This window comes from Elephantulus edwardii, unplaced genomic scaffold (genome assembly GCF_000299155.1).
Source record: "Elephantulus edwardii isolate Elephantulus edwardi_28Jun2011 unplaced genomic scaffold, EleEdw1.0 scaffold00026, whole genome shotgun sequence".
Lineage (NCBI taxonomy): Eukaryota > Metazoa > Chordata > Mammalia > Macroscelidea > Macroscelididae > Elephantulus > Elephantulus edwardii.
Window position 1 is genome coordinate 20014633 of NW_006399776.1, and position 24386 is coordinate 20039018.

A 24386-nucleotide genomic window follows, 5' to 3' on the forward strand; every position below is an offset into this window, starting at 1 on the left:
ATGCAGGCAGACCCAGACAGAGTAATAATGGTGCTCAAATTCCTCTACAGTTTATTGTTACAGCAGGAGTTGTGGGAGACAGGAGGGCATCCTCCACACAAATCAGTGTGGCCAGAGCCCTTGGCAGCCACTCCCACCCCTATGCCAAGCTCAAAAAAAGCCTGACCCACTCTAGCTCCCTCCCACATCCCACACTAGATAGATACACACTGGCAGCTACTAAAGTTAGTGCAGCCAAATGGCCCCAGGCTCCTTCCAATTACCCTACCTCCAGTCTTTCCCCATTCTCCTTCTTTACCCACAACCTCATTTTCCAACTTACTTTTCATACACTGGATGTTCCTATCACATCCTGAGGGCCACTAACCCACCAGCGAACTTCTCCATGACAAACATTCATTCAGGCCCAAACCTTTCAGAAGGCTAAAGGGTTAATGAGAAGCCATATCAGCTTTGGTGACTAGAGCCCCAGACCCAACTCCCCAACTCCCTGCAAGTTCAGGAAAAGTAGAGAGTGTCTAATGGAGGCACAATGGACAAATACCACAGCCTCTTCCCCTCATCTTAGGACACCTATAACAGGGATAGGGGATGCACACCCTCTCCATCTTACAGCAGACTCAGGGGGAGGGTAATTTAGGTGCCTGGGTCCATATGAGATATTAGTGCATCTCTCCCAGGAGCTGGGGGGGGAAAATCACAGGTTAGAGGTCAAGGTTAGGGTAGCAATCAAAAATCAAGGTTGTTTCCCCACATGATCTGCCCATCTTCCCTTGCTCACTCCAGCCCAGTGCCCTTATGCACCTCCAAGGTTAGTTCTGAGGGAGATGAGGGCTGGGTCTCACACTGGGGCAGCAAGGGTCATTCAACAGGAAACCTCCATGGTGTGCCCCGGGGGCCCTGATGGGAGCGTTCCAGACTCGCTGCTCTGGGACAGGGTGCGAGAACGAGAGCGATTGCCATCAATGGATGCGGCGCTGGTCAGGGAGGCAGTGCGAGACCGGGAAAGACGTGTCATGCAGGAAGAGGCCACTGTAGAGAAAGGATAATCAGGCAGTCAGAGAAGAGGTGGGGGAAAAAGCTGGCCACTCAGAGTAAGGTGCTTAGGTGACAATGAAAATGGCAATTAGGGCCAAGGGAGGCAATGGCTTGGCAAATGATGGGGAGACCTGGTGGGAACTACAGAATTGGGCCAAGTCTAAAATGGTCCAACCCCACTGTTCCCAGCCCTCCCTTTCTGCAGCTCCTCTACAGCAATCCTCTGTTCTCAGGATGACCTCTGGCCCCCATACTCACTGTAGCCCATGCCTTGGAGGAAGTATTTGAAGGCCTCAGTCAGCTTCCCTGGCTGTGGAAATACGATGAGAAGGAGTCAGTGGGATGAAATTAGAAGCAGAGCTGGAGCCCAAGGGCACTGGGTGTGACACAAAGGGACAAAGGGCAGATACTCTATCCTACCTCCCTCTTCCACGGATACTCACCTGAGTCAACTGGGGCTGACCTCCGGAGTCAGCCATCTGTTTCCAAGAGAGGTACCCAGAAAGAATGGCACACAGACAGACTTATGAGTCATGCACAGGAGTCGAAGGGTCTTTCTTGCCTAGTTTCCTCACCCCCGCCCACAGGTTTTGCTTGGGCTTTCCCTTCGTTCACCCCTCTTGCTCCCACACTGGGCCCTGGAAGCCTAAAGACTAAAATAAATCTAGAAAAGCTATAATGCTAAAGTCCCAGAGTAGGAGTCAAGGTAGGCACAAAGTAAGATTACTGACCTTGAGGAAAGAGGTCTGAGTGGGGTCCAGCTTTGAGTTACATTCCACCTAGGGCAAGTAGGAAACCGCATGAATGAGGTCAAGTTCCCAGTGCCTCCTCTGAACCCAGAGACCCAGATTCCAGTCCCTCTCCTATCAGCATCCTACCCAGTCCCTGGTCCCTCACCACAACTACCAGGCATCAAACTCTTAATTCCCCAGTTATTCTTCCTGTCCCAAATAGCATTCACTCCTTGGCGAGATACTCCTCTAGCCACAATGCCAACCCTCCTTCACCAACCCCACACTTTCCTACTGACCACTGCATCTTCATGAGGTGCTTGGTCTCCTACCACCAGCATCACTGGGCACCTGGGGAAACAGTGTCAGGGAGGAAGTGGTGAGCACCTGGCTTTCTCTACCTACCTCTTCTCAGAAAAACAACTGGAAAAATGTTTAGGTCCAAATAAGAAATCATCTTCTGAACCCTCCTGACCCCATAAACAAAGTTTAAAACAGGGAGACCTAGGTAGGAATGGTGATATACTAAAGAGGGTGAGATGGGAGATGACAAGGAAATTTCCTGTCAAAAGACTGTCCTTTTTCTAAAGTATAAACACCTAGGGATACCCAGGGTATGAGATACAGGAGGTTTTGTTTGTTTGGAGGTATTTTTACAGAATGGTGTGTGTTTTTAAACTGATTCAAGTAAAAGCTTAACATCACACTAGTGTTTCATTCAATTTTTCATACTCATTTTGTTTCAAAACATTAATTAAAGTGCTTGAACAACCAACCCCTTATCCATCCTTTATCCAACCTTTCCCTCATCCATCTGAATCTATTATCTGTTCAGAGCCTTAGTGGCTAACCAAAATGCCACACATCTCCAGGAGTTCAACCCCACCAGTGGCTCCACAGGAGAAAGATGGGCAGTCAACACCTGTTGAGATTGACAGTTCCGGATAACAATGGAGGGTCACTCAAAACCAACATAATGGCAATGAGTTCAAACTTTCTTTGAGTTGATGATCTTATTTATTCATTTACTCCCCTCTCCCTCTCTTCTCATTCTTGGTAACCACTGCAGCATAGTTTTATCTCTTAAAGTCTTACTTGAGGGTTATATCACCTCCACGCTCAAAGTTCAGGTCTCGGCGGCTAGAAAGACATTAAAATAAAATTAGGAATTTTAGGCAGGCCATCAAGATGTAAGATATTCTCCTCTAAGAATCTCTCTTCTTTCCAAAAACAGTGGTTCAATATTGGTGATTAAAAGTGGAGACTTAAAGGGAAGCTGGCAGACAGATCCTAACTAAGCATGACCCCTGAAGTCAATTCTTATGGCCTAGATCCTGATCAGAGGGCAACAAAGGGCATGGGAGAGCACAAAGACAGAAGGTCATCTTACTTCTGGGAATTCAACATTCCAAAGGAAGTAAACAGGAGAAAGGGAACTGTTCCTCACACTCTTCCCATTGGGTCTAACCCTGTAGCTACCCAAGTTGCACAGCAAATCCTGCCTCCCTTGCACTTGACCTACTTTGCAGGCCCTCCTCCCCTAGGCCTCGCTCTGGTGCTCAGTTACTGCTTCTTCTTTGTTCTCACACTCATACACACACTCTGCCCACTCACTTGTTGTAGCTATTCCAATACAGTTCAATGTTCTCCAGGTTGGGTGCATGCACAACAATATTTCTATACTTTTGTACCAACTCAGAATTTCCAGACAGCTCTTCCTAAAGCAGAGAAAAGGGGTGAGAAGATTATAGATACTAGATAAGAAGAATCCAGCCTTCTTTCTTCTTCAGATCCTGTCCCATCTAGGGCAGTCCCCTCAAGCATTCAAATCGCTGCTGGTCCCCCTCTGCTAACTCCAACATTCACAACTACTTACCTGGCTAAAGAGATGTCCAAGGATCATCTCCGGAATGGAAGAGGTGAGGCCAGTTAACTATGAGTAAAGGGCAGGTAAGACATGACATAATGCATTATGGGGAAAGGCGATTCAGGCAGAGCCACCAGCCCCATCTTGTTGAGTCCATTAAGACAGCTTCATCTTCTTCCCGCCCCCACCCCCCATCTCCTTAACACTCAGCAATTAGTCATGCTAATGGAACTTAAGTGGACTCAGGCAGGCAAATTCCCACCCTCAATTTCAGCACATAGCTCCCTCCAAACCTTGTGGGCTGCCCAGTCCATCCAACCCTTGGCATTGGGATCAATGTTGATGAGGACAAGACCTTCAACTGTGTCTGGGTGTGTAAGCTGAGGGCACAAGGAAGGAAAATCAGAGACAGAACATACCCTGATTCCCTTCCTCACTGAGTTCTACCCACTCTTGGACAACACTAAGATGTGCCCCTCCTTCCATTTCTCTCACTCCCCCTCCTGAAACACACACTAGTAAACAACATTCTCTTCCATCAATCCATCAGGGGCCCTGAACCCTTGTTTCCCATTTCCAGGAATTTTCATTTCTTACAGCATATCGAGATAAGATGTAGGCTCCAGCTCCAACACCAACTCCAATTATGGTAGAAAAACTGTGAGAGAGAGAGAGAGAGATATGTCTAATGAGCTCTGGTGCCTAAGACCTGCTAGAGTCCACAGTCTCACCAAACTCCTCACCCTCCTTCCCAAGGCCATGGACACAAAGAAAAATAGAAAGTGACCTTCCTTTGGGGCATGCTAAAAAAAGAAAGGTACAAAGGGGCCACCGATAGGCATTGGTAATCAGTACAGATCCCTCACATCTATCCCCAGCTCCTTCTTTTAGAGCTAGTGTACTGACTAGACACATCCCCTCAGCCAAGGCATGCTATTTTCAAATATAGGCCTTTGCCATGCTTGATTTTCCAGAGCTAGTTTAACTTGTTCTGTTTTCGTTCTTAGTTCCTCTAGAGGAATGAGAGGAAAGAGGAATTCACACAGTTTTAGTGAACAACAGGGGAAACTGGGGAAAGAATCAAGAGCTGCATCAAGCTATCTCCCTTGCTGGCAAGTCGGAACCAACTCACAGCTGACCCTCCAGTAGGTTTTCTGAGGCTATAAATTGCACAGAAGGAGATTCCTCATCTTTCTCTTGTGGAGCCACGGGTAGATTTGAACCAGCAGAGGCACACCTTTGGGTTAGCAGTGCAACTCCTTACAGATTAGGCCAGCAAAGCTCTCTGCACTAGGCTATGTTGTTGTTATGTGTTAAGTCAGAACTGACTCATAGCTGACTTTCCATCAGGTTTTCAGAGGCAGCAAATCACACAGGAGACTGGCCATCTTACTCCTGTGGAGTGGCTGATGGATTTGAACTGCATGCCTCTGGGATGGCAGCACAACTCCTTCCATTAGGTTACTGTCCCTGAGAAAAACCAGGCCAAGAGCAGAACCCAGGACTCACTAGCACTCAGCATATCAAGAAGCCTCCTGTGAGTTTCTCTTCCTTCTCCCACTCTCTCACTCACACAGGGCTTCCAGTTCCCCAGGTGTGTGTAGTGAGGATGAGGGTAGGGGTGGGTGAGACAAGTCAATCTGGTTTCTCAGGGACTATGTCACCCACTCCCTCCACTTGCTCCCTAGCTTCCTGATCAAAGAAGCCCTCCTCAGTCTGAAGTAAGATCAAGTATTAAGGCTACTCTGCGAATTCAACCCAAACTACTCCCCTTCCTATCAAAAACCAAAGTTGGGAGCATCAAGGAGGAAGACGAGAGACCAAAATCTAGCCCAGGAACTATGGTGGGCACAACAGAAGTTTGAAGGATCTTCTTGTGTTGGAAAGGGAACTCTGTTTGAAGGGGTCCCAGGCCTCTCACTTTAAGTACTGCAAGATGCAAGGGATCATGTCTGCAAGCTGGTCCAGAGATGGGTACTGATATCTGGGGGAGATGAAAATGTTAAGAAAGATGTCAACCTGTCCCCACTACCCCCACCTCTAAAAGCTCTACTCATTCTGTCCCCAAATTACCACTGCCCTCCCTGCTAACCTCCTGTCCTGGCTTAACCTTGTCCACAGCAGCCCTGTGCCCAAGAGCCAAGGACTTAATTCCTACCCTAAAGGGAACACTGGAGCTCCCTCTTCCATTCCAGGGGCATCTACATGAACCCGCACGAAGTTCTGGATGATCTCCTGCATATCCCCAAATTGAAACAGTGGCTGGAAGCAGCTCTTATCTAAAGAGAACCCACAACAGTCAAATCGGTGTTCTCCAGATTAGTGCTCACTTTCTTTGTTCCATCAGACTAGCAGAGAGCTTCGTCTTGCTAAGTTATATGGCTACCAGCTTGCCCACACTGACCCCCTCCCCCTCAAAGTGGATTTTACCCTTCCCCCAAGACTCTTCCAAGAAAAGAATTCGAGGGGGAGTGAAGATTCTTACAGTTGAGTCCCACATCGTGGTAGGTGAGTATCGCTGGACGTTTCGGTTTGGGGGTGCCATAAACAGTAAAAGTGACAGAGCCATAAGGTGTTTCCACTGAGTGAGTCTGTAGAAAAACAGGTTACCATCAGGTAGGAGTTAAGATGAAAGGGGAGAAGATAGAGAAAGGACTACACAAAACTCAGAGTTGGAAGGGAGGAAGAAAAGGAAACAATTAAAAACAAGATCATCAAGAATATGACCATGGAAAATATGAGTGTCAGGGTGAAGAACTAACTATAATAAAAGTGTAGGACATTAAAGAGCTCTAAGAAAGGAAAAGGAATGAGAAGGGATGGGTGGGAGAAGGAAAGAACTGGAATAGAAGGAAATGAAGAAAAGGGGTCAGGCAGGGGCCCCTCTCAAATAAAGGTGAGGAAAGCCCCTCCTCCCGCCCCAGGAGGACCCTGAACAGTTACCTGTCCCTGGTCCAGGAGGATTCGAGCCGCTAACTCAGCCTCCTGGAGAGACACACACAGACAGACACACACAGAAACACACAACGGATAATAACAGATGGAGAGACAGACACACATAAGGAGAGACCAACAGAGACCAAAAACAGAAAGAGATTGACAAAAAGAGACATGGAGAGGATGAAGGTTAGTGCAGTGACAAGACAAGGCTGGATTCCCAATCACAGAGGACCGGGAGAGAGCTGATGGCAGAGGTGGAGAGTGCCAGTGTGGGTTAGAATGAGGTCAGTGGATGCTGGAAGGCAGGAGGTAAAAAAGATCCTTGGTGGTCTGGAATTATGAATAGGGGAGGTCAAAGGGTCTTCACGAACCTTGGCTGCCTCGGGTGTCTGTCCTGGCAACAAGGGCTTCTCCTCTGTAATCTGCACCTCCTGCAGCTCTGCCATGGTGGCCTGGCAAGTGGAGGAAAGAAGACTTTGGGAAGCTGTCTCCACCCCCACCACCCTAAGAACGCCTAGCTCTGTTTCAGCACAATGCAGGGTGCAGAGAGACCCAGAAGGCAAGCACACACAACCTCTCTTCTCCTGGCTCCACTTCCAGGCCCAGTGGAAGGGCCAATTGTGGAAAAGGAGTCACTCCTTTTCTCCAGAACAGCCACCCCAATGCTGCCCCTTCAACACCCCCATCCTGGATGGAAATATCAGCATGGGACCACAATGCAACTCAGGTTTCCCAGGCTATATTTAGGGACCACCCCATATTCTTAGTTAGATAGGCAGTAAAATTCATGGCTCAGGACTGAGTGATCCAAAGATACCCCAGAGGCAGGGTAGAAAGCATTTAAAGTTGACTGTCACCTTCAGCTAACCGCCCAAGGTCAGCAGCTCAAAGGAGAAGGAGCCAAAAATGACCAAAATAACATGGCCAAGGGTGGTAGGCATCTCTGTTCCACCTACCTAATGCCTCCCTTCCTCCCTAGGTTCTTCTTTCTGACTGTGAATAAATTAACAGATATCGCACATTAGTGGGCCGGTAAGGGACAGAGAACTTGGGGAGACCCACAGAGGCAAGAACCTGCGGCCCAGAGGGTGGGGGTCACTTACTAGACTCCTGTTGGTAGGCGCAGTAGGGTTAGAGGTCAGAGTTCTCCTTTCGGCTCTAGGGTCTGTGAAAACACAGCAATGAGGTGAATGACACGGTAACCAGAGCCCAAGCCTTTTAGGGACAGAGAGAGTCAGTCCAGACTCACTCTCCAGGTCACTAACCCCCGCAACTTTGGCTGTCTCGGAGTCCAGAGAAGACTAGTCTCCAAGCTTTAATGACAATCAATACAGACTAGAGGGGGCCGATAGGCTGAGAGCAGGTATCAGTCCAGCTTGGGGGTGGAGAGAAGGAAGTGCTGATGTGGAGGAAAAAGCATGGCCAGTGTCAGAAGCCCTGGATTTTAGTCCAAGTTTCTGCTGCTACCAGTGTGACCTTGGCACAGGCCGTAATGTCTCTTGCCTCAGTTTCCTCTCTGCAAACTGGGAGGGACGGGATCATCAAGATTTTTGACAGTTCTTGAGTGAGATTAGGAAGCAGGGCATGACGTTTCACCACCACCATTTAGTAACAAAACAAAAACAAAGTCTCGTGTCTTCGCTTCCCTTCTCCACCCAGTCTACTCTCTCCGTAGGCTCAGCCAAGTGGAGAAACAAGGGCGGGGAGAGGGAAAACAGTTCCTCCCAACCTCCCCCGACGGCTCGAGGGGGGCCGGGAGCCAACAGGGAAGGGTTGGGTGGGATGGATGGAATCAGCCGGGCCCGGCGAGTCTGGACACGCTGCCTGTCCGCGTCGGGAGAGAGCGACAGCCCCGCGCGCCTAGCGCAAAGCACCCCGGACGCTCCAGCAACCTCGCACCCGCTCTAAACACGCTCCGCCGTAGCCGAGCCTCCGCCTTTGTGCGCGGCAGCCGAGCGCCCGCGCCCCGCTGGCCCCGGAGCCGCTCCGGGAGACCAGGATCCACAGGATCCGGACGCTCTGGGTACGTGGGTGCCGCGCAGGCCCCAGGCCCTCTGCCCCTCCCCCTACCTGCTGCCGCCGCGGCCGCTTCCACCTTCACTTGCCTTTGACTCTGTGGCCCGCCCCAGCTCGGGCTCCCCGCAGACCCGCCCCCGCCCCGCCCTGGCCTACCCACGGGTCCTTGGCTCCTGCCAGACCCGCCCCGACCCCTGTAAACACGCCCCCCTCCACCCGGCCCGGGAGGCCCGCTGCTCTAGGAGGGGTGGGAAGGCACTCCAAGCAAAGCAAGCTGCTGGATGCTACCAGGCTCAACTCGGGTTCCTCACATCCCCTTCGGTGGGGCAGGATGTGAGGGGACCACTCAGCCCTGGGGATACTTCCCTGACTCTCAACACAACTTGCCAACCATGACCTGTATCAAGCTGTTGCACTATCACCTCTCACCGAGGCCCCCCCATCACCAGACTCAAGGGTAGTGGGCGGAGAGGTGGGGACACTCACAGGATGTGCTAACATCCCACTAATTTTGACTCTGCTGGTCCAGAAAACAGAAATAGATTAAGAAAAGAGGAGGTGGGCGCATGCCACTGCTGAGGAAAGAGGGTCTCGCCCATGGGGAGGGACCAGTGTGCTAACAGCAGATACAGGGGCGCCAAAGACGCGAGAACTCCACCTCGGGGTGCCCAAGGTCCTGGTACCTTCTCTCTGCTGAGTTCCGAAGCCTGCTTTTCCGCTGTTCCTGACGAAGTTGGAAAACAAGGCGGGGTGGAGGGGGGGCAGGGAACGCGGGAGTGGGGGTGGTCGCTATAAATAGAGGGAGATCACAGGCAAGGAGGAGGGAAAGAGGGTGGACAACGGGGACTCCCGGTCAAGGCTCCCAGTGGGGGCGGAGAAGAGACCAGGACCCCCAAGGATAAACAGACTCCAGGATAAACAGGAGCAGGGGCGGGGTTAGCCAGAGGGAAGGGGGTAATTGGGGAGGACGCAGTGTCCCGGGCTCGAACCCAAGAGACCCTGCGGCTTTGGCTCTAACCCTTCCCTGAGAACGAGGGCGAGACCTGCTTGGCCAGGCTGAATGGCAGTGCCCAGGCAATGGAGTCTCGGGGACTACTATGCTTCTGTAGTTTGCGATCCCATTCTCGTCACCTGCCCTGTGCCCCTCAGAGGAAGGCCCCTGAAATGAGGTGGTTCATATGGCTAAGGGTTTTCAAAATTGTCTTGGGCAAAAGGAAGCCAGATTGAGTTTCTCCCTACTTACCCCTGTCTAGCGCCGCCCCGCCCCAACAAACAGGATCCCAGCCCCCAATTCCCCTTCAGCTTGGTTCCTAAGTTGCCATTTCGGGGGCTGGGCACCTGGCCAGTTGGAAACAATGGCCAATGGAACTAGAGCTGCCAACTGCAACGCCTGCACAGACTGCCCCCCCAAGACCCCCAAATTGCCCTTTCCCCCCTGCCTGGGAACCACCACCGGCAACCCTCCCCCATCCAAGGAATATCAATGCCCCTTTCATCCCCACTTGGCAGGGTCTGTTGGAAAGGAGGAGGGGCCAAATGGGAGGAGGTAACCCAGAGTAGAACTGGTCAGATCAAACTCTACCTAAAACTATTCCAAGTCGAAAAGGTCTCCTACACCCGGTGTTTGGAGCACTCAAGTATTCCTCTATTATAGTTTCTCCCCACTCTTTCCATAAGTATTTCCCTAGAATTTGGCAAGATGCCCTTACCTACCTCCCTCTCTCTTCTGAATCCCAGCTTAACACTCTCCTGGACAATGGAAAGTCTACTAGAACTGGGAACAGACTAAAAGATGCCTAGACAAAGAAGAAGATTTTACAGCTTTAGAGGAACTGGGAAAGAAAGAGAACATAGACTTTTGCCTGCAGCCTTCTCTGACGTGTCCAAAGCAGTCTTACTTGGAATGGAGGAGGAAGGGGGGGAGGGAGACCTAGAGGTTCCAGCATCTAAATTAGTCCCTGGGTCAGGATGACTCAGGGGGAACCTGATAAGGGGCCTACGCAGGGGCCTGGGGCAGGGAGGAGGTGGGGAATTTCCACCGGGATCAGTTTTGTGTCCTAGACCTAGGGGGTCCCAGCCTACTACACGTGGAGTCAAGGCTGGTTCTGCTGTAAGATAGGATTCATCCTTGTCAGGAGAGTTCCTAACCCAAGCATAAGTGATCCAATTTCCCTTGGGTCACAAGCAGAGTCAAAGTTCAACTAAGTGCATTTTTACATACTTGCTATTGTTCAAGTTGATGTGTAGGTGATATGAAGAATTTGAACAAGTGTGAAGGATATGAACTTAATCATATCCTCTCTGTTGAGAGAAAGTGTAAAAACAGAAAATGGGGAGGTGGGCCCTGTGGCAGTTCAAATTTACCAGCTGCTCTTTTGAAAAAAGATGAGAAATCTTCTCCCATGCAATTTACATATATATGTATTACTATGTAATAGTATTATCTAATACATACTTTGGGCATGTTGCAAGGAGGGACTGGTCCTTGGAGAGGGACATCATGATTGGGAAAGTGGAGGGACGATGCAGAAGAGGAAGACTCTCGATGAGATGGATCGATTCTGTGATTGGGGTGGTGGGAATGAGTGTGTTGGAGATGGCATGGTTGGCACAGGTTAGAACAGCGTTTAGGGTTCTTGTACATAGGGTCACTATGAGTCGCAAGCAACTCGATGGCACATAACAACAACAACAACAACAACAACAACAACAACAACAACAACAATATATAATAGATAGGGGGAAACCAAGTTTCTCCTTGGAGGCTAGGATTTTGAAGCTGTTTCACAAGCTTTGGGCCCATGGTCAGGTGGGACCTGTCTTTGGAGTAAGGCATCATGTTCAGAAAAGTGGAGTGACAGAGCAGGAGAGAAAGACACCAGATGAGATGGATTGGATTAATATAGTGACTGGGGCTATGGGGCTTAGTGTATTGGAATCAATGAAACTGGCTCAGAACAGGGCTAGCTTCAGAGCTGCTGTACCTATAGGTACCTATAGGTGATAGGTGACTCATCGGCACATAGCAACAACAACAACAGTGTGTGTGTGTGTGTGTGTGTGTGTGTGCGTGTGCAGAGAAAGAAGCTGTGCTGTAATTCCAAAGGCAAACTGTTCAAATTCACCAGCTGCTCCGTAAAAGAAGGATGCAAGATCCCCCATGCTTTTCGCTGTCTTTGAAAACTCAGTTCTGACTTGATGGTGTGTAACAAGGACAATATATATAACACACACGTATGTATGTTGTTAGGCGTCATTGAGTCAAATGTGACTCATGGTGACCCATGAACAACAGATCTAAACCTTGACCTATTCTGTGATATTCTTACAATCTCTGACAGACTCGAGCCTATTGCTGCCATCACTGTCATTCCACGTGGTTGAGGGTCTTCCTCTCTTTCACTGATCCTATACCTTTCCAAGCTTGATGTCACTCTCTAATGAATAGCTTTTCTCAGCAACATTGCCCAAAGTATGTGAGATGAGGCTGTATCACCTTTCCCTTCAATAGATACTCTGGCTGCACTTTCTCCAAGGCATATTTGTTTGTTCTTTTGGCAGTCCAGGAGGTATTCAGTACTCTCTCCAACACCACTGCTCAAAGGTTGTAATTCTTCTGTTGTTATCCTTATTCATTGCCCAGCTCTCAGACTGTATTGAAAGTGGTTGAAAAAACCGTGGCCTAAATCAGGCACACCTTACTCCTCAAAATGGTACATTGCTCCTTAGTAATTTGGAAAGGTCCCTGACATCAGACTTTCCCAGTACAATATGTCTCCTGATCTCCTGACCATTGGTACCAAGTGGATCCAAGTAAGATTAATTTTTTCTCCATTTATCATGATGTTGCCTATCAGTGAGAAATTTTGTTTTGTTGACACTGAGATGCAATCCATATTGAGGGCTGTATTATTTGATCTTGTGCAGTAAGTATTTAATATACAAATATATATATGTATATTTGTTGTTATTGTGTGCTATCAAGTTACAACTTGATATCAAGAAGTGACTCCAAAAAAAAAAAAGAAGTGACTACTCATAGCTGACCCTCCAGCTGGTTTTCACAGGCAGTAGACATCACATGAGAAGAGATTACCCACCATTCTCTCTGTTGAAATTGAACCTCTTATCTTTGGGCTAGCAGCATAATTCCTTATTATAAAGCCACCAAAGATAGATAGGTGATGATGGATGGATGGATGGATAGATAGATAGATAGATAGATAGATAGATAGATAGATAGATAGATAGATAGATAGACAGACAGACATCCGCTTCCTAAATAACATGCTTCCGGAAACTCTATGAACTTTGATAAATGTTGATAGTTGTAGAGGGGCTTCAGGCCATGAAAACCCACCAGAGGGTCAGTTATGGGCCGGTTCCAACTCTACAGTACACAACAACAATATATAAACCCTAGTGGTGTAGTAGGTAGGGTGTTATGCTGCTCACTGAAAAACTGAGTCTCCACCAGTTCAAATTCAGCAGGCACTGTGAGAGAAAGACAGGCACTCTCCACCAGTTTTTAGGTGCAGAAATCTGATAGACAATTGCTATAAATCTACTTGAAAGTGAGTCAGTGGAGAAATAGGTATAATATAGCAATATACATTTGCATGATGAAGATGGCATAGGATAGGGCAAAGTTCAAATCCATTTTTCATGGGGTTTCTATGAGTCATAGAAAGTTGGAAAAAAAGAAGATCAAAGAAGAATCAATGCCTTTGAGTTCTGATGTACTGAATATTCTAGGTATCGCCAAAAGAATAAGTTGGTAATGGAGAAATTGCAGCCAGGGTGCTCCTTAGAGGCAAAGATAGTGAAACTTGATCTCATGTACTTTTGGCATGTTGTTAGGTGGGGCCAGTCCTTAGAAAAAGCTATTCTACTGAGAAAGGTAAAGGGTCAGTCAGTGAAAAGAGAGGACAACTCAACAAGAGGGATTGACGAAGCGACTATCCCAACAGTTTCAAGCACATCAGATGTTGATAATGGTGTAGAATAGGGCAAGGTTCACATCTGTTGTTTATAGGGTTGTTAAGAGTTATAGTCAACTGAAGGGCACCTAAGAACAACCAGCATAGCAACCTTCTGTATAACATAATCATGCACAGTCTTGCATCATTCTTGTAATCACTGCTAAATTTGAGCCCAGCGTTGCATCCACTGTGTCAGTCCTCCTTCTGGAGGGTATTCCTCTTTTTTGATCACACTTTGCTTTAACAAGCGTGATGTCCTTCCCCAGGAACTGGTTTAGTACCCTTGAAGTGCATCTAACTATAGGATCTCTGGCCTGAGAAAAGGTAAAGAAAGAAATACCTAAGGAAAGTCTTTGAAGTGCAGATACTCCTGTCTGGAAGAATTTCGGTCTGAGACGTATCCTGACCTCTCTTTCACCCTCACATACCCAGATCTCTTAACTTCCCAAGGTCCATGCTCTACCAGGTAGTAGGGAAAGCTTTCATTGCTCTTGGAGTGTACGAATCTGCGTGGACATTTGAATCCTTGTTGTTGTTGTTGTTATCTGCCATCAAGTGGCCCATGACTCATAGCAACCCTATACATAATAGCTAAGAACCCTGCCCTACCGTCAACCAACCTCACTGTCTCCAACACACCTATCCCCATTATCCCAGTTACTGTCAACCCATCTCATTCAGTGTCTTCCTCTCCTGCTCTGTCCCTCCACTCTTCCAAGCATGGTATCTTTCTCCAAGGACTGGCCTCTCCTGGAAACATGCCCAAAGTATGTGAGACAGAGCTTCAAAATCCTTGCCTCCAAGGAACAATTTGTTTTCATGATCTCCAAGACAGACCTGTTTGTTCTCTTGGCAGTTCATGGGATGTTCAATACTCTTCTCCAGCACCAAAACAAACCAAAGGCATCAATTATTCTTCTTCTATTATCCTTAGTCATTGTCCAGCTCTCTGATGCATAGCAAGTAATTACCAAGACCATGGCCTGGATCAGGCACACCTCAGTCTATAGGATGATGTTATTGCTCTTCAGCACTCTGAAAAGGTCCCTGAAAGCAGCTTCTCCTGATGCAATTCATCTTTTGATTTTCTGACTTGTCGTGCTAAGAGGGTTTGAGTGTGGATCCGAGTAAGCTGAAATTGTTAATCTCAGTCTCTTCTGCATCTACCATGGTGCTTCCAACTGGCTCAGTGGTGAGAATCTTTGTTTCTTGATGTTGAATTCAGTCCATAATGAGCACTACAGTCCTTGACCTTCTACAGAAAATGCTTCAGGTCCTCTTCAGTTTCATTAAGCAAGGTTGTGTCATCTCCATATCACAGGTTGTTGATGAGTCTTCCTCCTATCCTGATGACATATTACCCCTGATAAAGTCCAGACTCACAAATGATTTGTTCTGCATATAGATTGAAAAGTTATGAAGACAGGACGCATCCCTGACTCACTCCTTTCCTGGTTTTGATCCATGCAGTGTTTCTTTGCTTTATTCTGAGGACTACTTCCTTGAGCACAATCAAGTGTTCTGGGATTACCATTCTTCTCAAGGTTAGCCACAGTTTGCTGAGATCCACCACCATCTTTGCATTGAAATACAGATAGTCATTCCTCTGATACTCTGCTTTCACCCAAGACCAATCTGAGATTGGCTATGATATCCCTAGTGCCTCAGCCTCTTCTAAACCCAGCTTGTATTTCTGATAGTTCTCTGTCGATGTACTGTTTCAGTCATTTTTTTTAGAAAATAATCTTCAGTATGACTTTGCTTGCATATGATATTAGTGATCTTGTTTGATAATTTCCACACTCTGTTAGATCACCTTTTATTTTTCTTTTATATTGGTTTGCTTAAAATGTTTGCATACATCATTTCACACTATTCTTCATTCACGTTGTATTTCATACACTCATTCCCAAACATTGTTTTATGAAATTAAACCCTGTCTTTTCAGGTTCCCACCAGATCTTTCCCATTTCCTTCACTCATTCACTCCACACACCAAACTCTACAACCCTGTGGTTTTGCCCCTACTCATCCTCACCCCACCACTTCCACCCCTTACCTCCTTGGATCCCCACATACATTTACTAGTTATCCTCCTATTTTTGCAATAATGGTCTTATGCAATATTTGTTCATTTTTTGTCCTGTTTTTAATGCAACATATATATTTATTTTTTACAGCATATTCTTCCCATTTAATTTTCCCCCATTCATTCACTGTTTCATTTTCCTCCCTGCCCACTCCCCACACCAGTTCACTTTTCTCTTTGAAAAGAAAAACAAAATTCATTGTTATACAATCCCCTCTTTTCTTAGACTCTCCCCAATCCTGCTGTCAGTCCTGTTTTACAACTCAGTTGCAACATTTGTTCTTCTAAGACTGAATTAGTTCGCTTAGCATAATGCTCTCCAGTTTCTCCCAAATTATGTAGTATTTTTTGAAAAAGTTGTTCCTGAATGCTGCAAAGGATGGATTACTTTTTTTTGGAGGGGGGGACAAGAATAAATATGGATCTCTTCCAGTCTGCTGGCCAAGTAACTGTCCTCCAGGTTTCGTGGCACAACCAGATGAGAATGTCCAGGGCTGCATTTGCTTGTTGAAATATTTCAAATGGTATTCCATCAATTCCTGGGGCTGAGTTTTTCACCAATTCTTTCACAGCAGCTTGAATTTCTTCCTTGATCACCACTGCCTCTTGATCATATGTTGTTTCATTAAATTCTTCTTTTTTTTATTTTATTATTTGTGCGTACCATCAAATCAGATCTGACTGGTACAGGAGGAAATTGTCCCTCCTTCCCCAGTAGAGCATCTGGTGGATTCGAACCGTGTGCCTCTGGGATTGTAGTACAGCTTCTTCCCACTAGGCCACCAGAGCTCCACTTCATTAAATTCTTCTATGTCAGCCAATTCTTTTTGGTAGAATGACTCTGTGTACTCTTCCCATCTTTTTCTGGTGCTTCCTGGATCATTTCATGTTCTATATAAAGCATTCTTAAGTATTGTAACTCTTAGCTTTAATTTGTTCTTCAGTTCCTTCCACTTAAGAAATGCTGAGCAAGTTCGATTGTTTGATTTTCCAACTCCATCTCATTGTACATTTCATTATACTACTTTGCTTTGTCTTCCAGAGCTACCCTTTGAAATCTTCTGTTCAGCTCCTTAACTTTCTGATTTCCTTCCATTGTTTTGGCTTCTTGGCACTCTAGTGCAATATTCAGAATCTTTTCTGACATGCATCTTGCTCTTTTCTTCCTCCTCTGTCTTTGTAATGACCTTTTGCATTCTTTATAGATGGTATACTTGATATAATCCCTCAGCTCATATAGGTTTTGTTCATTAGTGTTCAAGGTCTTAAATTCAGGTGGGATAGACTCAAGGTCAAATTTCGGGTTTTGTGGATTTGCTTTAATTTTCTTTAGTTTCAGTTTGAATCTGCATATGAGTGATGGTTTGTTCCACAATCAGCAACTGGCCTAGTTTTCACAGCTGATATTGAGCTTTTCCAACAAATTTTTCCACAAATGTAATCAATATGATTCCTGTGCAGACCATCAGGTGAGGCCCATGGGTATAGTCACTGTTTGTGTTTCTTATAAAATGTATTTGCAATGAATAAATCACTGATTACACAAAATTCTATCTCCAGCCTAATTTCTATCACCAGGTCCTTGTTTTCCTACTATCAGTCCTTTTTTGTTCCCAACTTTTGCATTTAGTCACCATTATTATTAATGCATTTTTGTTATATGTTCAATCAATTTCCGACTGCGAAGGTTGGTAAAAATCATCTATCCTTTTCTTTGGTTCTGGTTGTTGGTGCATAAATTTGATTGATAGTCACATGCACAGGTTTTCCTGTATGTTGATGTTGTTGTTGTTGTTGTTGTTATGTGCTATCGAGTCACTTGCAACTCATAGCGACCCTATGTACAAGAACTCTAAACGCCATTCTATTCTGTGCCAACCTAGGCATCTCAAATGTACTCATTCCCACCACTCCACTCACAGAGTCGATCCATCTAATTGAGGGTCTTCCTCTCCTACGCTGTCCCCCCACTCTCCCAAACATGATTTCACTCTCCAAGGACCTGTCTCTCCTTGCAACATGCCCAAAGTATGTTCAATGAAGCTTCAGAATCCTTGACTCCAGGGAACATTCTGGCTTCACCCTCTCCAGGACAAACCTGCTTGTTCTCCTAGCAGTCCATGGTATATTCGACACTCTTCTCCAGCACCACAGCTCAAAGGCATCAATTCTCTTTCTATCATCCCTATTCACTGTCCAACTCTCCAATGCATAGCACGTAATTGCAAAGACTATAGCCTGGATCAGGCGCATCTTAGTCTCCAGCCTGATGTCATTGCACTTGAGAGGTGATCCACACAGTCAAAAGCCTTCGCATAGTCAATGAAGCAAAGATAGACATTCTTCTGGTATTCTTTGCTTTCTGCCAAAATCCATCTGACATTAGCTATACTATCCCTAGTACCATGACCTCTTCTAAATCCAGCCTGCACATCTGGCAGTTCTCTGTTGACATATTGCTCTAAACATTTTTGGATAATTTTCAGCAGAATCTTGCTTGCATGTGATATTGATGATATTGTTCGATAATTCCCACACTCTTTGGAATGGGAACAAATATCGATCTCTTCCAGTCAATCGGCCAGCTGGCTGTCCTCCAGATTTCTTGGCACAACTTAGTGAGTACATCCAGGGCAGTGTCTGTTGAAATATGTCAACTGGAATGTCATCAACTCCTGGAGCCTTCTTTTTTGCCAATTCCTTCAGAGCAATTTGAACTTCCTCCTTCATCACCATAGGTTCTTGCTTATGTGTTATTTCATTAAATTCTTCTGTCAAGCCAATTCCTTCTGATACAGTGACTCTGTGTACTCCTTATATCTTCTCCTGATACTATATTATCCTGTCTCTCACAACACTGTATTTCAAGATAGATCTGGAAGTGGTATTTTGAATGCAACACAGGTTTTCCTCACCTTTCCATCTCCAGCATAGTATATCATATGATTGTCTGATTCAAAAGGTACCATGCAATCCATCTCATCTTGCCAATGCCTAGTCTGTCAATATTCACACATTCCATTTCTCCAGAGGGAGCTCTGATGGCCTAGTGGCAATAAGCTGCATTGCAATCTCAAAGACATGAGTTCGAGACCGCCAGCTGTTCCGCAATCTCTTCCTGTGCAATTAACTGCCTCTGAAAACCCACTAGAGTGTCAGCTATCGGTCGGTTCTGACTCTACATTACAGAACAATATTTCTCCCTTAACAATGTCCAATTTCCTACATTGATTATTATTACATTCCACATTCCAGTCACTAATGTCTGTTTGCAACTGTTCTTCCTTCTTTGTGTTGTCCTGGAGCCTAGGAACGAAGGTATTATTACATTCCATAGCAATCTGTTTTCATTAATCCCTTCCCTAGACTCTCCTCAGGTTTTATTATGGACCAGATCATAAAATAATTTGACAAATTCCCAGAGCACTGATAATCTGGCATGGATATATGAAGTAAGTTTGACCATCAGGAGAGTTTCTAAGGTTTACAACTTGTTTAATGTAGCAGGTAAGGTAAGGAAATCAAAAGCCCCTCCCCCAAAGATGAGAGCTGTAACTGTGACAGGAAGTGATATCACATAGACACTACCAACGTCATAGAAGCTTGCCTGTCCCCTTTCTGTCTTCTCCTTGCCAGTCTCCCCAGTCATCAGGCTCCCATATATCTTTGCACACACCTATACAAAGGCTGAGAAGGATCAGCAACCATCAGAGTCCCCCTAGGTATACAAAATAAGTGAGTTAGAGGCAAAATGGTGGAGAATTTATGTTTTAAGATCTACATTAATATCCCTTGTGCTGGAAGGGGAAACTGATCCTGTAGCTGGTGTAGGCAGGATATAGAGGGAAGGAGAATAGGGTGGGGAGATCAGAAAGGATGGAGTGGGGGTTTTTTGTGTGTGTGTTTTTTGGTTTTTTTGTGTGTGTTTCTGGGTTGGTTTTGGTTTGGTGGTTTTGGTGTGTTTTTTTTCTAATTCTGATTTTCTCTTACCCCTCACCTTCATTACTCCTCAGTCCTCTCTTTCCCTCCTCTATCACCCCCCAGTTTGCCTCCTTACTGTCCTCCTCTGCCTCCAATTGATCATGGCATCAGAAGCCGGGAAGACATTCCAGCGTTTTGCTGCCTTTGGAGACACAGCTAGTAGTGGTACTGAAATAAACAATAAGAACTTCAGCAAGCTATGCAAAGATTGTGGCATCATGGATGGCAAGATGGTGACTTCTACAGATGTGGACATTGTATTCAGCAAAGTCAAGTAAGGGAATAATGAAGCATAAGCATAAAAGGGGAGCAAGGAAGTGGGAGGGGGAAAGAAACAGAAAAGAATGAACAAAGTAGTAGAATTTGCTAAAGTTCACGTTCTGAACATTTACAGTGAGCCTACCGAGCACTCACTGGGTACCTCGCATTCTGCTATTCCCTGTCCTCAAGATACCCAGTGTAAGAACTGAAGAGGTCAATTCTAAAACTAATAGAAGGATTGGCCCTTCAAAGGTGGGTGAGTTCATGTGCTAGTGTTCCTGGATTTCTGTCTGACCTCCCAGGGCCAAGAATGCCAGAACCATCACATTTGCACAGTTTCAAGAGGCAATGAAGGAGTTGGGCCCAAAACGGTTCAAGGGGAAGAGCCCAGATGAAGCCCTGGAGGACATTTATAAACTCATGGAGGGCAAGGATCCAGCCACCACTGGTACTACTGTGAGTAAACATTCCTCTTCCCTAACTCTTGATCCTACTTCTCTGGTCCTCTGCAGCTCTAATCTTCCCTAACACCTTTAAATGTCACTAATCCTTGCCAGCAGTGTAACTCTAGGAAGACAGGGCAGGAAACTCCTTCAGCCCTGTTGATGTAGAAACAGACTTTTGAGGTAATCTAGGTATTTCGGGGTTAGTAAATAGAGAATCAGAGAGGAGAATTGACTTGCTCAAAATCTATAGCCAGTCTAAAGAATTTAGACTCTTTGGCAAGACTCTAGTATCTGAGTCCAGACAACTAGGGTTTGGTGGCTTTGTGAGGTCACAGAATGCAGAACACTTGATGTCCAATCTCCACTTCCTCTTCTGTTCTTTGAACAAGATCTAATCTTTGACCTCCTGTCTTTCACCCTCTGTTCTCTGTTCCCTCTGTACTAAAAGGTCTTTACTCTCTCGGTTTCAAATAGGGTCTTTCCAGTAGGAGGAAGTTTACATATTGGGTCTGAGGTTGAAGCCCTCAGTCAGGTCTGAATAAACTCTTCTGGAAACAAAATTCCACTCTCCCTCCTCCCACATACTCTTCACGTTCCCATATACCCCACCTCCTCCTCCTTTATGAATGCATGGCTCTCACTCCAGTTGTATCTGGGAATTTAGAAAGCAGCACTTTGGCAGGAGCCAAGCTCAAAGCACTAGAAGCATCTACTATCTAAACCTGTCTTTAGAAAAGGGTTATGACAGTGGAATGGAGGGAAGAGGGAACAAACCAAACCTATTACTTGCAGAAAGCAACAAAGGTGGGTGGAGTGGAACGGCTGACAGACACCAGCAAGTACACCGGCTCCCACAAGGAACGCTTTGATGAGAGCGGCAAAGGCAAGGGCCTTGCTGGAAGGGAAGACGTGACTGACAACTCAGGCTACGTGAGTGGCTACAAGGGCGCTGGCACCTATGATAAGGAGAAGTAGAAGGGAGCCTCAGATTAGCTTGCCAGCCCCTGACCCTACATCTTCAACACCAGCCTGGGAAACAATAAACATCTGTGTGTGCAGCAGCCAATGAGCCCTGTATTCCATTAGGGTGAGGAACAGATACACCAACCAGAATAGAAAGAGGGAGAAACAAGAAGCCTCAATGTTCCCTGCCACCTCCCTGCTCATATCTCCCAGTCACAAATTACAATTGCTTTCAACAATGGACATGGGGAGGATATATTTAGTGATAAGGGATGAACCAAAAGAAGAGATAAAACTATTTGTTGCATGTATTTACATGAATTTGTTGCTTGTGGATACATTGCTGGTATCCACCTCCTTTACCTCCCATACAAACAAATAACTGCTCTCTGTCAAGTTGATCCTTATATATAGCAACCCTCCATTCAATTTATGAGGCTGTGAGTGTCTATATTTTTCCCTTGGAGCCACTGGTAGATTCAGGTTGTAAACTCTTCTGTTAGCAGTTCAATATGTTACATCCTATACCTCCAGGCTCCTTCTACCTCCCAAACCTCATCATCTCATCGTGGTACAATTGGAGCCAACTCATAGCTAGCCTCCATTGAGTTTCTGAGGCTGGAAATCGAGGGGAAGATTGCCTAACTTTCTCCCTCAGAGCAGCTGGTGGATTCAAACCCTCAGAGAGGTGCGGCTCTTGTGTTAGCAGTACAACTCCCAATAGACGACACCACCAGAGCCTGCCTCCCAAAAGAAAATAGTAATTCCTGAGTTGACATGCTGTTAGGGGTCCTTCAGTTAGCTCTGATTCATAGTCAGACCTTAAAGATAACAGAATAAAATGTTGTCCCCTCTATGCCATCTTCATAATTGTTGCATGTATGAATCCATTGTGTTAGCTAGTGTATTGCTCCATTTCATTGAGGACTTCCCTACCTTTTGCTGCCATCTCATTTTCTAACCATAATGTCCTTTTCTAGCAGTCGGTTTTGTCTGATAACATGCACTAAGTAAGAGAGCTAAAATCTTGCCATGCCACCACCTACAGGACCTTTGCCTGTGCATCTGTTTTCCTAACCTGTTTCAATTCAGGTCTTCTTGAAGAGGAATACACAGAAGTCAATGAGAGTCTACTCAGTTCAGCTCCTGTTAGGAGCTTATGCTTGGGCTAGGGGTGGAGGGGTAATGGTGGAGCATCTGCTTTCAACACACAACTCAGACCTGAGTTAAATCTCACATCCTTCATGGTCCACACGGGGAGAAGATCCTACTAACTGCTAGCCCAAGAATCGGGCGAGAAATGGGTGACCCCGAGGCTTCCAAGAGCAGAAATCAATTACTTGAGAAAAAAGTCAATCAGAACTGAGTTAGTGTGTAGTTTTTAAAACTTTTTTTATTTTTAAATGCTCATAAGTTTACTGGGGTTGCAAAACTAATGCAGAGGTCATCTCATTCCCTCCAATAGTTCTATATTAAATAACTCAGACATAGTTTTAGCATTTTACTAGACTCACTTTCCCCTGGTGCCATCAGTAGCATAACCACAAGTTTAGAGGATGTCAGGAGGAGCTGTTGGAAGAAAAGAAAAGTAGGAATCTTCTTTTGGGGAAAAGGCTAGAGAAGATCACTTAAAATTCCAGTGAGCCAAGGTTAGGAGGGTAGAAAGAAAAAATATTGGAAAAAGGAAGATAAAGCTACTAAAGGAGATTGGAAATATTGAGGAAAAACACTGCTAAACTTTGTGGTAGAAGGAGGGAGGCCAGGGCAGGTCATAGAAAAGGAGAAACGATGACATCATAGAAAGCAGCAGAGTGGGAACTGAGGGGAGTTCTGGGGGGAAAGGCTGCAATTTGTCATGGAGATTCCTACCATGTGGGTTATTGGAGAAAATTTTTAGGTAAATAGAGGAAGACCGCAAATTGAATGGTAGTGGGTGTGCAGAGATGAAATACAGAAGCTAGGTACTTGCAGCTGTGATATGAGCTGAGGTTCTGGGACTCCATCCAGGATTCAGGATCTGGCCCAGTGGATGAACAGTAACTGCCAACTGAACACAGTCAGCTTCCTGAGTAGGTAAAACTGTCCTTGGGAGAAAGAGTAGAAGGTGTATATGAGATGTTGGAGACAACTATGGAAATATGACATAACTGCTCTCTTGGAAGAAAATCCTTGGAAGTTAGAAAGGAAGGCTTAAGCCAGGGCTCTGTGTTTCAGGAATGAAAAAAGACTAGCTTGTGATGACAGAGATGAGAAAGGAGATTAGAATTAAGGGCTCTCTTTCTTAGACAAGGCCAATGATATCTATTGGTTCAGCATTATACCTGCGAGAACAGAGCAGGTAGAGTTTTTGGTTAGTTAGGTTGGTACTGTAGTAGCAGCTGATGGGTGAGTAGTTTGTCATCAGCTGACAGATCGTGAGGGGGAAGGAGTCATTTGTTATTGTACAGTATTGGTTATAGTTCTCACAAAAGTTGTCACTATGCTTGCAATACTTCTGGATGGATTTGTAGGAGACATGTACCAAGTAGTGGACATTTGGACAATCCCATCTTTGCATTCTGCCCCGCACATAGCTCATAATACCATTACAGTAGCCCTTGAAACTGCTTGCATATTCAAGGCGGGGGAAGTCAATGAATAAGTGTTTAAAGTTCTTGATGGCAGTCTGTAGGTTGTTATTCAAAATCAGGGTTGGTCCCAGAAGGAACTGGAAGGAAAGTAGCCACATCACAACTGGTGACATTCTTCCTGCTGGCAGAGTTAAAGTGGTTAGAAAGAGAGCCTTCTTTTCCTTCCTGGAGACCCCAGAATCCCCAGCCTTCTTTATATCTTCCCCTCTCTCTTATAAGCTGGAAGATACATCCAGTGGGAGATGTTCATCCACTCCATATCATCATTGCTCCAAGAGAGGAGATACTTGGCAACAGCCACCCACATGGTCAGATACCTACAGCCATTCCCCTCCTACCTCCCTAGATCCAATTCAGGTCATACTTAACCAGTCCGTGAGTTGAGACACTTGCACAATATCAGATCCCACCGATCTCAGATGACACTTCCTAATTATCCCTC

General features: G+C 45.8%; 3 protein-coding genes across 11 annotated transcripts; 1 reads left to right on the forward strand and 2 right to left on the reverse strand.

Annotated features, from left to right (window-relative positions):
• Nucleotides 1-25: 25 nt before the first annotated feature.
• On the reverse strand, nt 26-9361 carry LOC102876274 (protein NDRG2-like). 9 transcript variants are annotated; one of them, XM_006883103.1, is made up of 17 exons: nt 9276-9361; nt 7151-7154; nt 6948-7028; nt 6580-6621; nt 6122-6227; nt 5795-5915; nt 5558-5620; nt 4234-4294; nt 3930-4016; nt 3646-3702; nt 3384-3487; nt 2865-2909; nt 2102-2120; nt 1770-1817; nt 1482-1517; nt 1297-1348; nt 26-1032 (listed from the first exon to the last, which is right to left on the reverse strand). In XM_006883103.1, the coding sequence occupies exons 3-17, from the start codon at nt 7020-7022 to the stop codon at nt 866-868; spliced, it is 1083 nt and encodes a 360-aa protein (XP_006883165.1). In that variant the 5' UTR covers nt 7023-7028; nt 7151-7154; nt 9276-9361; the 3' UTR covers nt 26-865. The 9 variants fall into 9 exon arrangements, with proteins under 9 accessions (XP_006883165.1, XP_006883163.1, XP_006883166.1 ...); XM_006883101.1 differs by having other exon boundaries at nt 2069-2120; XM_006883104.1 differs by lacking the exon at nt 6580-6621 and having other exon boundaries at nt 2069-2120.
• A 10384-nt stretch (nt 9362-19745) lies between these two features.
• TPPP2 (tubulin polymerization-promoting protein family member 2) lies at nt 19746-21344 on the forward strand. Its single transcript, XM_006883285.1, is given in 3 exon segments — nt 19746-19918; nt 20208-20361; nt 21144-21344. Coding segments are annotated over 3 exon segments (528 nt in total).
• A 2251-nt stretch (nt 21345-23595) lies between these two features.
• Nucleotides 23596-24057, reverse strand: RNASE13 (ribonuclease, RNase A family, 13 (non-active)). Its single transcript, XM_006883286.1, has one exon. It carries the CDS (start codon nt 24055-24057, stop codon nt 23596-23598), a length of 462 nt encoding a protein of 153 aa, XP_006883348.1.
• Nucleotides 24058-24386: the final 329 nt, after the last annotated feature.

Coding starts and splice junctions, on each gene's coding strand:
- LOC102876274 (XM_006883101.1), bottom strand. CDS start 7,022: ATGGCAGAGCTGCAGGAGGTGCAGATTACAGAGGAGAAGCCCTTGTTG. Junction 5,916..6,121: donor CCACGATGTGGGACTCAACT/GTAAGAATCTTC, acceptor GGTTCTCTTTAG/ATAAGAGCTGCTTCCAGCCA. Junction 4,017..4,233: donor ACATCTTATCTCGATATGCT/GTAAGAAATGAA, acceptor TTGTGCCCTCAG/CTTACACACCCAGACACAGT.
- RNASE13 (XM_006883286.1), bottom strand. CDS start 24,057: ATGTCACCAGTTGTGATGTGGCTACTTTCCTTCCAGTTCCTTCTGGGA.